Source organism: Corvus kubaryi, unplaced genomic scaffold (genome assembly GCF_017639235.1).
Source record: "Corvus kubaryi isolate FWS band 111438036 unplaced genomic scaffold, C.kubaryi_AGA036_p1.0 133, whole genome shotgun sequence".
NCBI classification, from domain to species: Eukaryota; Metazoa; Chordata; class Aves; order Passeriformes; family Corvidae; genus Corvus; species Corvus kubaryi.
Window position 1 is genome coordinate 36,308,740 of NW_024580667.1, and position 12,297 is coordinate 36,321,036.

Here is a 12,297-nt window from a genome sequence, read left to right on the forward strand (position 1 = left end):
CAGTGGGACAGCTTGCCTGATATTTCTGTGACACCTGGCTACATGCACCCAAGTTAATTCTTAAACTGGGCCCCTCCTTTTATTCTGCCTTACAGATGAGATCCTTGATTGCATACCTACCAAACTTACGCAGGACATTGGTGTTAAAACCCTGAGTAACCTCATAGAAATTGCTCCTGCTTGAAGTGAGGGTTTGCAGCACATTACCTCCAAAGGTTACCTTTGCAGTGTAAATTATTCTATGTTTTTTTATATTGAAGATATTCCTAAGATTTGCATGACAGAAACTGTGGCGTTCTGCTCACACCTTTCCAGTATGGCTCTTCAGTGAGTGTCTACTACACAGTTCTGTACTGTGTGTTGTATTAGAGTTTCCTAACTTGCCTTGGGAATGCTTGGAGAGAGTTTGCTGGTCTTCTGACTGTCTGTGCAAAGGCAACTTTGAAAAAGTGTGCTCATCAATAATTAGTACCTTGAGTGTATTACTCAATCATATCCTCTGTTACTTCTCCATCTTTCCCAGGTTTTATTCAAAAGATGTTTTTAGTCATCTAAGAAATCATTGCAGTGTAGCTTTTCTAGTCATGATTTTCAGTTAGGAGGATAGGTAGGCAGTCAAAATTTGCAAAATTAGCTGAATTAACAGAGCTCAGTGGTGTCACAGTAGTACAAAACAGTTAGCTTCCAGGTGTGTTACCAGCTTTCTCAAACTTCACAGAATCTCCCTCTGCTACTGTTCCTCCCTGATTGCTCTGTGCATCTCTAACAGATGTAATGTATCATTCAAATGAAAGCTTCGAGCTGTTACTGATGCACAAAATCTCCAAGTGCTATGCTTTTTATATGCTTTGTGTTGTGATTTAATAAAATACAATTATTTATAGTTGATGCTGATTTTTCAGTTTCTTATACATGAGTTTGTTGTTCTGGGTTTGTGAGCAATCCTGATTTTTTGTGATGATTTTAACATGGCTTGTATACTTTTAGCATATAAACATTTACTAGTTTTTTCAATTATGAAGTAGAAAAACTGCCACTGTTTTAATTAATTTTCTGACTTTATACTATCACAATTATTTGTTTTAAAACCAGACCCAGGCCATATCTTTTCAAGGTAGACCATAAATTCCCAACTCTTAAAGAGGATGGCCCAGTGGTTATTCTATATGCAGAAATGGGTACAAAAGACTTTGTCAAATTCCACAAGATTTTATCTGAGAAGGCACAAAAGGAGGAAATTGTTTATGTTCTCCGGCATTATGTTCAGGTATGCATTTCAAATCAACATTGCTTCTGTAAACAGTTAGTATTCTGTCTTTGCTTTGCTTGCTTTTTGACAATACACATTTTCTACATTAATTTTTGCATTTGCCTAAATTATGTGCAATACATTTTCTAATGTTAAAACTTTCTAGGTAAATAATTCATCTAATACAAACTGTGAAGGCGGGAAAGCATGATAATGTTACCAATCCTGCATGCAAGCACTGATTGCATCACTGATCTTGAAATACCTCCTTTTTGGTTATATGTCTGGATTTTGTACAGTGTACGAAGATCTTGGTGAATCTTGGTGCAGCAGGCTGAACATAGTAACTAGAATTAGAAAAATGGAAAGTAGAATAGAGAATCAAATTGAGAAATTACCAATTATATTTTTACATATTCTCAATGTAATCTCATATGTTCATTCAGATCCAGCAGTGTGGGCTATCACGGCCGGCATCATTGACCAGTTTTAAAATGTTTGTGTTCCATGGTGTGACTATTTGAAACACAGTGTTTCTGAATTCTTTTCTTCACTTACTCTTCTCCCTGAAACAAAACAAGAAAAATACCAGTATATGGAACTATATTTCCCCAGTTTTGATTTTTGGAAGGGTTTTGTGATTTATATTCAAAGTACAGCTCTTAAACAGTGTGACTAATCTGAGAATAATCTGATGGAGTGAGAGGTTGCTGCAATATATGTAGACCAGGCATTTCAGGGAGATGAGATACGTAGTTTGCAGATGACTTCGAGTTGTTTGCTCACAGTAATGAAATAGAGAATTTGAGGAAACCAGTCTTGAATTCTAAGTTGTATGGGATATAATTTTTATTGAACTTTGTTCTTTTATGCTCTTTTATTTCAGTCAAATGCCTACTTGCATATTAAATGTCTCATTGCTCTGCTTGGCTTACGCATCATGGTCCCTCAAAATGCGTGTTGTCTTCTTGCCTGCACCTTTTCTCTCTTCAGACCTCTCTTCCCTTTTCTTCCTTCCTCACAACCTCCATTTTTGTTCTTTGGTTCCCACTGAGATGGATTTTCCCTCCTTTTTTACATTAAATTCCAGAAGAGGGAGCATTGATAACAGAAGAGGTACGGTCATTCTGCTGTCTCTTTTTTTTTTTTTTGCCAATGTCACTGAGACTACTTATAGAGTGCTCTCTGCTCCCTCTGTCTTGAGATTTGCTAAGAGGATGGACAGAGAAGCCCCCAGCCTTGGGTTTTCACTCATGGGCTGGAGGATTCTCAGTACACAATGATTCTTAGAAATTGCGAGCTAAAGCTTTCAAGAAATTGCTGCTGTGCATGTGCAAATTGCATTTTGGAAAGGGGATTTTCATACATTTGGGGCAAATTAGGGCATGTATACAGAAATAAGTATGCTTTGTGTAATTATACTATTGAATGTCAAATTTCCGCTTCAAAGTTAGAAGTAGTTGTTGTTTGTTTTTAGTAAGTGGCAACCTGTTTTTAGCAGTGATACTTTAATACATTTTCTTAATACTTCTTGCAGAAAGTGATTAATTGTTTTATCAAAACTTTTTTAAAGAATAAGTCTGATGCAAAAAGAGAGAATTTCCTCTTAACATCCTGGAAGTCTGGCAAGATTAAAAAGAAATGAGTAACAGTTTAAAATGTGAGTTGGAAGGCATCAATAATTGTATAGGGTGCTATGAACTCTGGCTGTTCTAGTCCCTCTTCTAGTATTGTGTAAAAGGACTACAATTTTGACCAGCCTTTCTGTGATTTGCAGGAGATAAAGGACATCGGCACATTTTGTTACATGCCTTCTCAGTGGACTGTCAGTATGCCTTGCACTTTGAATTGAGAGATGAATTTAAGTAATGACTTAAATGTCATAACATTTTAAAGTTACAATATTAGATATTGTTAATCTCCTTTAAATACATTTGTTAAGTTATGTTTTTTCTTCTGTTAAAATAATATCATCAAGCAGAAACCAAATTCCCGGAAAATGTATTTGTCTGGATATGGTGTGGAACTTGCAATAAAGAGTACAGAATATAAAGCAGTAGATGACACACAGATTAAAGGTATGTGGATTTTTTAATTGATTTGATACCTCACTGGAAATGCTATTAAAATGTGTTAAAATCTTTAGCTTCTAGAATCTTCAGTCATTAGTGTTTTGAAGGCTATACTTAATTTGTTTCTACAGAAGGAAATCTCAGGTATTAGGAAATAAGAAAGTAAAATATATGTGAACATTTGTAAAGATCTGTGCTTAGGATACAGTCCACTTTCCTAACCTCTAATTGTTGTTTTCTGTGGGTCTTCAAAACACAACCCAGTTTTCTTCCTTTCAGTAATTTTAAGATTAACCTTTGTACTTCTATTACTTTATGATTGTTGGCATCTCTCATATACTAATAACTACAGTATCTACACATTCGTGTTTCAGAGCTGAGAGGTTTTTTTCTGAATTTCTGTGGAAATCCTTTCACAATCCTCTGTAGGAAAGATGTGATGTACCATAGAATTTGGACTGGTGCATGTTACAATATATTGAAATGAGACATTTACTACAGAAAGTGGTAACTACAGCATGGTGACACAGAGAAATTACTTTGCAGGGACATTTACAAGGTAAAAGGAAAATTAACTCTCTTTGGTAAGACTAAGGTTTAATGACCTTTGAGTCGTGTCAAAATATAGTTTAGTTTTTTTAAAGGGGAAGAAACTGATCCCTGACTTACATCAAATGCCAGCTGGAGATTCAAGTGCTTTAAGGTCATCAGGCTTTTCAGGTGTAAATTTGGTAGTAGTTGACTGATAAGAGTTATACCTTACCACTTAATCAAACTGAGAAATGGCTATTTTGGGAAGTGAACTGTTTAACCACATCTATTTAATTTTATAAAAAAATTGTTACCACTCAATGAGTTATATTAAAAAATTAATTTTAATGTTGCAAAGTTCTGTAGAGTAATTAATTCTGATGCCAAAATATGTAAGTATAAATCTAATTAAAACTACATCTGGAAATGACAACTTTGTGATTGTATGCTTCTAGTAACTGTTTTATAATTCATAAAAACATAATAAAACAATAACTTTCTTGGCTTATATTGTCCACATGCACTATGTGTTCAGGAGCAAATGAGACAAAAGAAGAGGACGATGAGGAAGAGGAGGAGGAAAGTGATGTCCAAGGATTTCTCTTTGGCAAATTAAAGTGAGTTGATACAAGTTGTAATTAATCTTTTACATTTGTTTCTGGAACCTGAACCAGTTGGGTTTTTTTAATAGAAGAATTGAGATTTATGTTGGAAATTACTTTATGTGGTGAAAATTATGTGGGTTTTTTTTAATGTCTTGTGAACATAAAGATACAATGGTTGTTTATTCTGTTAATTTCAATTTATTGCTTTTAGTTTTCTAATTATCTTAGACTGTATACAGTAAACTTTTTAAATTAAAAATATCTGTCTGGGTAACACTCACAAAAACTTAGAACATTGTGATTTCACATTTGTTAGATAATTAGAATGAAAATGTTGGTTTTCAAAATGCAAGAGTAGCACAAGAAATCCAAACCCTTGTGCTGTGTCTCCATAAGGTGTTTTTCAGAAGGATATTAATGCATTTCATGGAGTTAAGGAGTGATATTTCTAGGAAGATGGGCTTATTATAGGTACCACCTTATTCTGGAGTTTGTGTTCTCTTCCAGCAGGAGCTCTTTTTTCCAAGCTTCAGTCTGTTAGATGAAATTGAATGTTACCCTATCGAGCGCCCCTTACAGCCCTCTGTTGGTGGATTCATTTTGTGGTTGCAGTCATCCTAAGTGCTTCCCTTTTCCTGTAACAGATCCATACAGTGAATCATAAATTTTTTACTTCAGCAAAAAACCCTTGAGTCTGTGGGTCTTCTCCAGATATCATTCTCTCTCTTTAAAACAAAAAATAAACTTGTTTGTAGATATTGTCACTAAACTTTAAGTCTCAAAGTTCAGAGCTGCTAATTCTGTCTGAACTCTTGAGAGCCCATCCCCTTCCTGCATTTTTGTTCTCAAACACACTGAGGTAGAAGTACACCCAGATCTTGAGGCTTCCCTGTTGTTTCACCTATGTGTTTGAGACCTTGCACACCAGATAATCCCAGTTGTTTATGCCATATCTTTATCTGAGCTTTATTCTTCTTGTATTCTGCTAGGTTTAGCTATACTTAGTCTCTTGATTCACCACTGTGACTGATTTGTGAAGCTGTCAGATAATTATTCAGACTTTTTGACGTTGTTTCTGCATTCATTGGCTTTTTCTCTTCTCCTTTTCATACAGGAGGCAAAATAGATGTTTCAGTAGTCTGCAAATTGTCCCTCTGTTACAGCCATGTCAAAAGTTTTACTTTTCTCATCTGTGAAATAGTTACAAATGTAAGCAGAAGACATAAAATGTTTAGAAATCTAATGAAGATTTTTTTTTTTCAAGGATATCTTGTAGCAGGCTGAAGTATTTGCCCTCAAAACTTCTTCACCTACCTGTTATGTTTTCAAAACAAATAGCTAAGCTTTTGTGTACCATGTTCTTCACGTCTGACTGGTGATTTGTGTGCTCAGTAGATTGATTTTTGTCAGAGGTGTCAATTTATAAAACTTGTTCTCAACATTGTCTTGCCTATGGTTTTTGTAGTTAATGCTACAAAGAGTGTGTTCAGTTACAGTCAATATATAGCACAGTTGATACACAGGTATACATCATCCTATGGTAAACAAACTAAAAAGTTACCTGTATGGTGTGTTAATACTGCCTAATCTTTGAGTTCATTTATTCCATATAAATTTATAAATTTTGAGACAGATCCCTACGAAATAATTTCACTCCTGGTATTTAGTAAGAATTTCCTTGCAGGGAGGGTTGTCAAGGATTGAGGCAGGCTGCTCGGGAAAGGGGTTGAGTTGCCATCCCTGGGTAGACGTGGCACTTAGAGATATGGTTTAGTGGTGGACTTGACACTGCTGGGCTAATGGTTGACTTAAGGACCTTAAAGATCCTTTCTAACCTAAATGATTCTATGATTCTATTTAACTGGGGTTTAGCCCTCAGAAATCATCTTCTCACCCCAAATCCATATTTTTGTTTCAAGAATGAGTTAAAACTTTCATTTTTGGTTGTTATCCTAAGAATACAGTATTAGCTGTGAGCAGTAGTGTGGATGAAATAAAATATTGATGGGCATAATTGATTCTTTTTTGAAATAAAATGTTTTATTGTAGACAGATGCACCCTGATCTGAAAAATAATCTGATAGAGTTTGAAAAGCATCTAATTGAAACTACTAACAACATGGAACCACTGAAGGTTTGGGAGTTACAGGGTATGTATTGCATTTTTTATTTTAATTAACACAATACTCTGTTTAATAGTCCTTTGTTATTTTAATGTATTGACATTATGATAAAAGCTTCTTTTAAAAAGAGGCATCATTTCATAAAAAGGCTGCAATACCTCAAGTATTGAAAAGGCATGTGCTGATACCTTGTATTGTATGCTAGAAATGAAAGGAACATTGAAGTAATTTTATAAGATGGAGAGATATATTGCCTGCTTTTTTTGCCTGATGTGTCATCTCAGGTATAAAAACTTGGTTTTGATGGTTTTTTTAGAGGTCAGGCAAAAGATACCATTTTGACATAACTATTGGGTTGGAATGAAATACATGTTAGGACAGCTTGTTTTCTTTAATTTGTAAATTCTGTCAATGTACTGGAGTTCACACTGATGCATTTTTTTTTTATATAATATCAAGTAAAAGAACATGCTTTTAAAAGCTTTCCTGTAGAAAAGGAAAACAAATATGTCAATTGTGGAAAGCTTTTGTGCTGGTGACTTGCAGGACATTCTGTAGCTTGAATGAAACTCTAAATCGCTCTTAAAATATAAATCTCTCATAAAATGTCACGACAGTTAAGTTTACACAACTAAATTTTCCCCCTTACATTCTTCAGTTTTAGAGAACAACCTGATCAAAGTAAGTTTGCCTATATATTAGAGCAGTGATGGAGACTGAGCAATCTGAGCTTCAGTTTCTTTTGGGACCCTGATGTTACAGAGTCTGCTAGCAATGTCCAGTCTGATACTAGCTATGTGGGATAATTGTAGTTCACTTGCAGTCTTTTATCAATGAAGTTCACCTGCAGGATTTGTGTTTGTCCGAAATTAAAAACAATTGAAAAACAGTGCTTTAAAGTTCTGCCGAGAAATCTACTTTGCAAATAACAAGAAAATAGTGGGTTTGACTGTTTTTCTTTTGGTGTGATTGAATACCACTTGGCTGATACTAAAGCAGAAGCAGCCATGAAACTTCAGTCCTTTAATGTCTCCCTTCAAAAGCCAGTACAAGGTCTCTGTTTAGTGGTGGTCTTTTCTGTGGTGTTATGGCTATATATATATAAAAGGAAACTGGTGCTGCTCCCCAAGAAACCAGTTCTTAGCATTGAAAGTAATTAAGCGTAGGGATGCTGATAATTTATGTTAGGACAACTTGTAGTGGCTTATGGTTCAGGATCTTCAGTCTTCAGCCCCCACATTTTTTGGTGCAGTTGTTTTGATACCCTTACTGCTGACATGACAGGGTGCTTTCTCTAGTTCATTCTTAATGACTAATTATAGTGGCTGAATTAATGGCACAGCTTCTCTCTGATTTCCTTTAATTAGCTTCAAAGTAAAAATCTAACTAAATTTAAGCAAAACTACTTCAGCTATAGGGCATACTTCTATTTATAAATGAACCTAAACACCATTCAAGAGCTGTCTTTCAAGAGCTTTTATGTTTTAGGTAAGTAATTAGTAAGTACTTTTTTTCCTCAAGGTGCCTTACACTGTGCTCTCAGCTGTGTTAGGGTGCTGCAGGGGGAGGTCTGTAAGTGACAGTCCTGACCAGAGATAACCAAGGTAAAAAGATGTCAGTTGGCCTCAGTGGTATTTGAGTATTTTTATCCTAGCTGTTCAGCGTAAAATGGAAACAATTTATGAAGGCTTTTAAGTGTATGACCCAAGTTCACAGCTTCCTCACTCTCTGTAGTAACGGCAGCAACTGGGTGTTGTTGCTTCAACTGATCACAACTTATGTGCCTGTTGAAACCTACTTTTAAGAGTTATTTCTTTTTATACTTCTTGTTAAAAGTATTAAGAAATACAAGTTAACATTCCACCTCTCACTCACCTGTTTTTTTCAGCCAAGGAGTACCTTATCAGGCTGAACTATGAGTGTCTTATCCACTTTGATTCAGCCTTCTTTTTATCTTTTTAATTCGTTACTGCTTCAAGAAGATGTTGCAAGGTTTTACTAGGCAGCATTCTCTATGAATTTCTGCCCAGCACTTCTTACTATATGCAGCATCAGCTTTCCTCAAATTGAATAACCTGAGGCTTTCAATTTTTGCTTAAACGTCTTAACTAGAAAATTATGAGGAAAAACCATCATTGCCCGAGTTAGTTATGCAGATCTATACAAGGTATATGGAGGCATCTAGTATATTACTGCCTGTCTTGGCCAGTACCCCATGGGTACCAAAATTGGATTTGTCCTAGTCTTACATGTCAAAATTTGTCACGCTCAAGTTAGGCTCCAGAGATAGCTAACTGAATTCCATCATTGTTTTTTCAGTGGATAGACAAATTAATTTTAAGCTGTTCCATTATCTGAAGATCTACTTTGTTCTGAAAATGAGATACCTTTAAAAATTGTGCTAGGTGTTTAGGAGAATTGGAATTTGACAGTGGTTTGACTTTTCATTCACAAGTCTCCATTTGCTCTGTGAAGTTGCTGCTCCTTTTGAAAATTGTACAATTCACATACTCAACACAGCCTTCTACATTAAATATATCTGCTATCTGAAAAACTTGTGAAGTCCTGGGTCTGGAAAGGTCTTGCTCTTTCCTGCAGTTATGGGTGTCTGTGGATTGGTGTGTATCTAGGCTTGAGTGTGGTACTACCCTTTTGATGATGGCATAATACTTTGTGATGAATGGTCTGGGTTTTTTCAGTGTGTTTCTGTAAATTTCAAAATTACATATACAATGTGTATGTTCAAGAAATTCAAGCAGAATTCTGTAGAAAAGCCTGAAATTAGTATTTCCAACTTTCATGTGATCAGTTTTTCAATCTTAATAATGTCACTTCATAATTGTTGAACCAATAATTGAAACATAAAATATGTTAATAGTGAGAATGTGTGTATGGATATGGAACACTTTCCTGATTGTAGGCAGTTATGATTGAGTGATACTTCCAGTGGTTTTTTTTTAATTTATTTTTCTCCCCCCACTCTAGATCTCAGTTTTCAAGCAGCTACTCGAATTATGTCTACCCCTGTTTATGATGCCTTAAAGGTAATGAAAGACATTGCTCAGAACTTCCCAATAAGAGCCAGGTATGATACTTAAGCTTTCTTTTTTCCCAAATGCTATTTTTCTGTTTGCATTTGACTGTAATGACAGTAATACAGGTTTATATCCAAATCTTGCTGTCAGATGTTCATGTCTGACAGCTTGCTAGATAGATTCCAGGCAATGTCATTGAGTAGAAGATAACTCCAGGGAGAGCTCATGATCAGTCTCTTAAATGTTTCCTGTCTGATGAAGGAGATGCCATGAAAACATGCTAATCCTTCAGGCACTTAGTCCTCATGGATTTTACTGGACTGATGTTTTCCTAGGTGAAAACTTTTGTTGAATTAGTAGCAGAACTAGTCACAGTGGGAATGAGGCAAAATACTATTAATAAATTCCGTGGGGATCCACAGACATTAAGCACAGCATTGCTGTTGAGCTTGGCTATTGTATATTAGTGTTCTTACTGGGGAAGATCTGTCTTCCATAACAGATTACTTAATAAAAAATCAAGATAAATATTAAATAAATGGACATGTCTTGATTTTAGCTGTCCTAATATGAAAAACTGTTCTTCCTGTAAGCCAGTAGTATTAAAATTGAGAAATGCTTTTCTTCATACTTAGTAAGTTCTTCATGTAATCCTATCAGCAATATTTGCTTGAATTACTGAATTAAATGTGATGCTAAATAAGGTTCTTAACTCAGCGTGCTTTCACATTTTGCTACTCTTGTTTAATTATCACAGTATTTCATTGTCACCCCTGATTGTCTGTTAGAGAAAATCTACACCATAATGGAAAAACTACCATTGTAACATCTTGTGTCAAGGAAGCAAAATGCCTTTTAAAATGGCTGAAGCATGATTATTATGAAATACTATGGTGTAAGTTTACACTTAGATTAGCAGTCAGAAAATTCAGCTTTCCAGTAGGAGATAGTGGAAGTGTACGTAATGTTGAACTTCAAGTCCAGTTCTGGTCTTTAAAGGACAGAAAAAAGTCATTTTGGAGTGTACCAGGTGACATTTAAATCATTGATTTTAAAAGTCATTAAATTGTTACATTCTACTCCAACTCCTGTTGTGCATTTGTGGCATTAGAGAGTTCAATTTACCTACTCTTCAAATATTTTATAGGTAAAAGTATAAGAAGACTTTAAAATTATTAAAAGGGGAATCACTGTTTCTGTCCTGCATGATTTATTTTAGCATGCTAATCTAGCATGTTATTTCTAACATGAGACATTACAAATATATGTAAATAATTTAAATTTAGTAGGTCTGCGTTGACAACTTAAAGGGGCATTGTGTAAAAGTAGGGCACAGAATATATATCATTAATAGTCTAATCATGCTTAACCTGATGAGTCAAAATAGTAGTTTGGAAAAAAAAGCTAGAATAAACAGGAAATGAAGAGATTGCTTAGTCATTTTAGACAAATAGCTGATCATTATAGTGATAGTATTTTTAAACTGTGTAAGTTTCAGACAGTTTATATATGAAAACAACCATTTTTATTATACAAAATTTGGATTAAAAAGGCTGTATACAAATTTTGAACTGTAGTTAGGAAAATAAAGTAAAATACTGTATGTTCCTTAAAAATGGGGTTCCCTTAGGCCATAAAAAAAATTAATATACCATTCCTCTGAAATGTTCTTTCGCTTTTTAATTTGCAACCTGTATTTTTGTGTCTCAGTATTTCCAGTTGAAAAGGTTAGTCTGAGGTAGATTTTTACAAAATGTCATCAGATGTAGACAGTGTACCAACTGATATATGTCATGGCAACATTTTGATAATTCATTTTGTAGGGTATTTTTCATCATTGTTTTGTTGTATACTTGTCATATTATTGCATTCTTAAGGAGCAGATAATTACGTATTGTAATGCTCTGTTACTTGCTATTTATTAATCACTCACAAATCTTAACATTATGACCATGTGAAAGGTTTCCTTTTTTCCCCTCAACATTAAGTACTACTCGGTTACATGTTCTTCCAGGTAAGAATAAAGATGAGTAAAATTATATTATAGAGAATATTTCAACCTTAAGGTCATTCAAGAACATTCCTACATGAATGTGCCTTCTTTTCCTACATGAATTCCTTCTTTGTAGAAAGATAAATAGTATCCATTTACTTTCAGTCATTTAGTTAGAGTCTGTAGCACTTGACAATTGCAAAAACATTCATAAAAACTTTGTGAAGTTCTGAACAAATGACAGAACTCAAAGTGAGCAGATGTCTTTCACGGGTATTCTTAGACTTGTTACCTCAGGTTGGTAGGGTGTCCTTTTCAAGGATCAACCATCACACTTTCTCCATAAAATTATGCTAGAATTCTGCATCATCAACTCCCATGCATGAACAAGGAGCTATTTAATGATTCCTTGAATTGCTTTCCTATTACTAGAACAGCTATCAGTAAAGCTTACCTTTTCCTGATGGATATTTTACTTCCTTGGTAGTGTTGGACCAGCTTTGTATTTTCCTTTCCATAGTTTTATTATTTTCACATTTATGTTTTATTTTTCTGCTAGCTACTCACAGTAGGAGCCATTTGGAAATACATAAGTTGTCCTTTTTATCTGTGCATTTTTTAATCAACTTTGTGCAGAATGCAGCATTGCTTCTGAGAGTTACAGGCCCTACTATTTGTGTTGAGTTCAG

General features: G+C 34.7%; 1 protein-coding gene across 4 annotated transcripts in view; it reads left to right on the forward strand.

The window, feature by feature from the left end:
* Nucleotides 1-12,297, forward strand: part of UGGT2 (UDP-glucose glycoprotein glucosyltransferase 2) — an 80,102-nt gene that overhangs the window by 14,517 nt on the left and 53,288 nt on the right. For 2 of the 4 annotated variants that reach the window (XM_042043616.1, XM_042043645.1), the window contains exons 5-9: nt 1,093-1,267; nt 3,228-3,327; nt 4,388-4,469; nt 6,507-6,607; nt 9,566-9,665. In XM_042043616.1, the coding sequence (XP_041899550.1) occupies nt 1,093-1,267; nt 3,228-3,327; nt 4,388-4,469; nt 6,507-6,607; nt 9,566-9,665 (558 nt within the window). Of the gene's footprint in view, nt 1-1,092; nt 1,268-2,339; nt 2,366-3,227; nt 3,328-4,387; nt 4,470-6,506; nt 6,608-9,565; nt 9,666-12,297 lie in introns of those variants that run through there. The other 2 variants (XM_042043635.1, XM_042043626.1) reach the window with 2 other exon arrangements.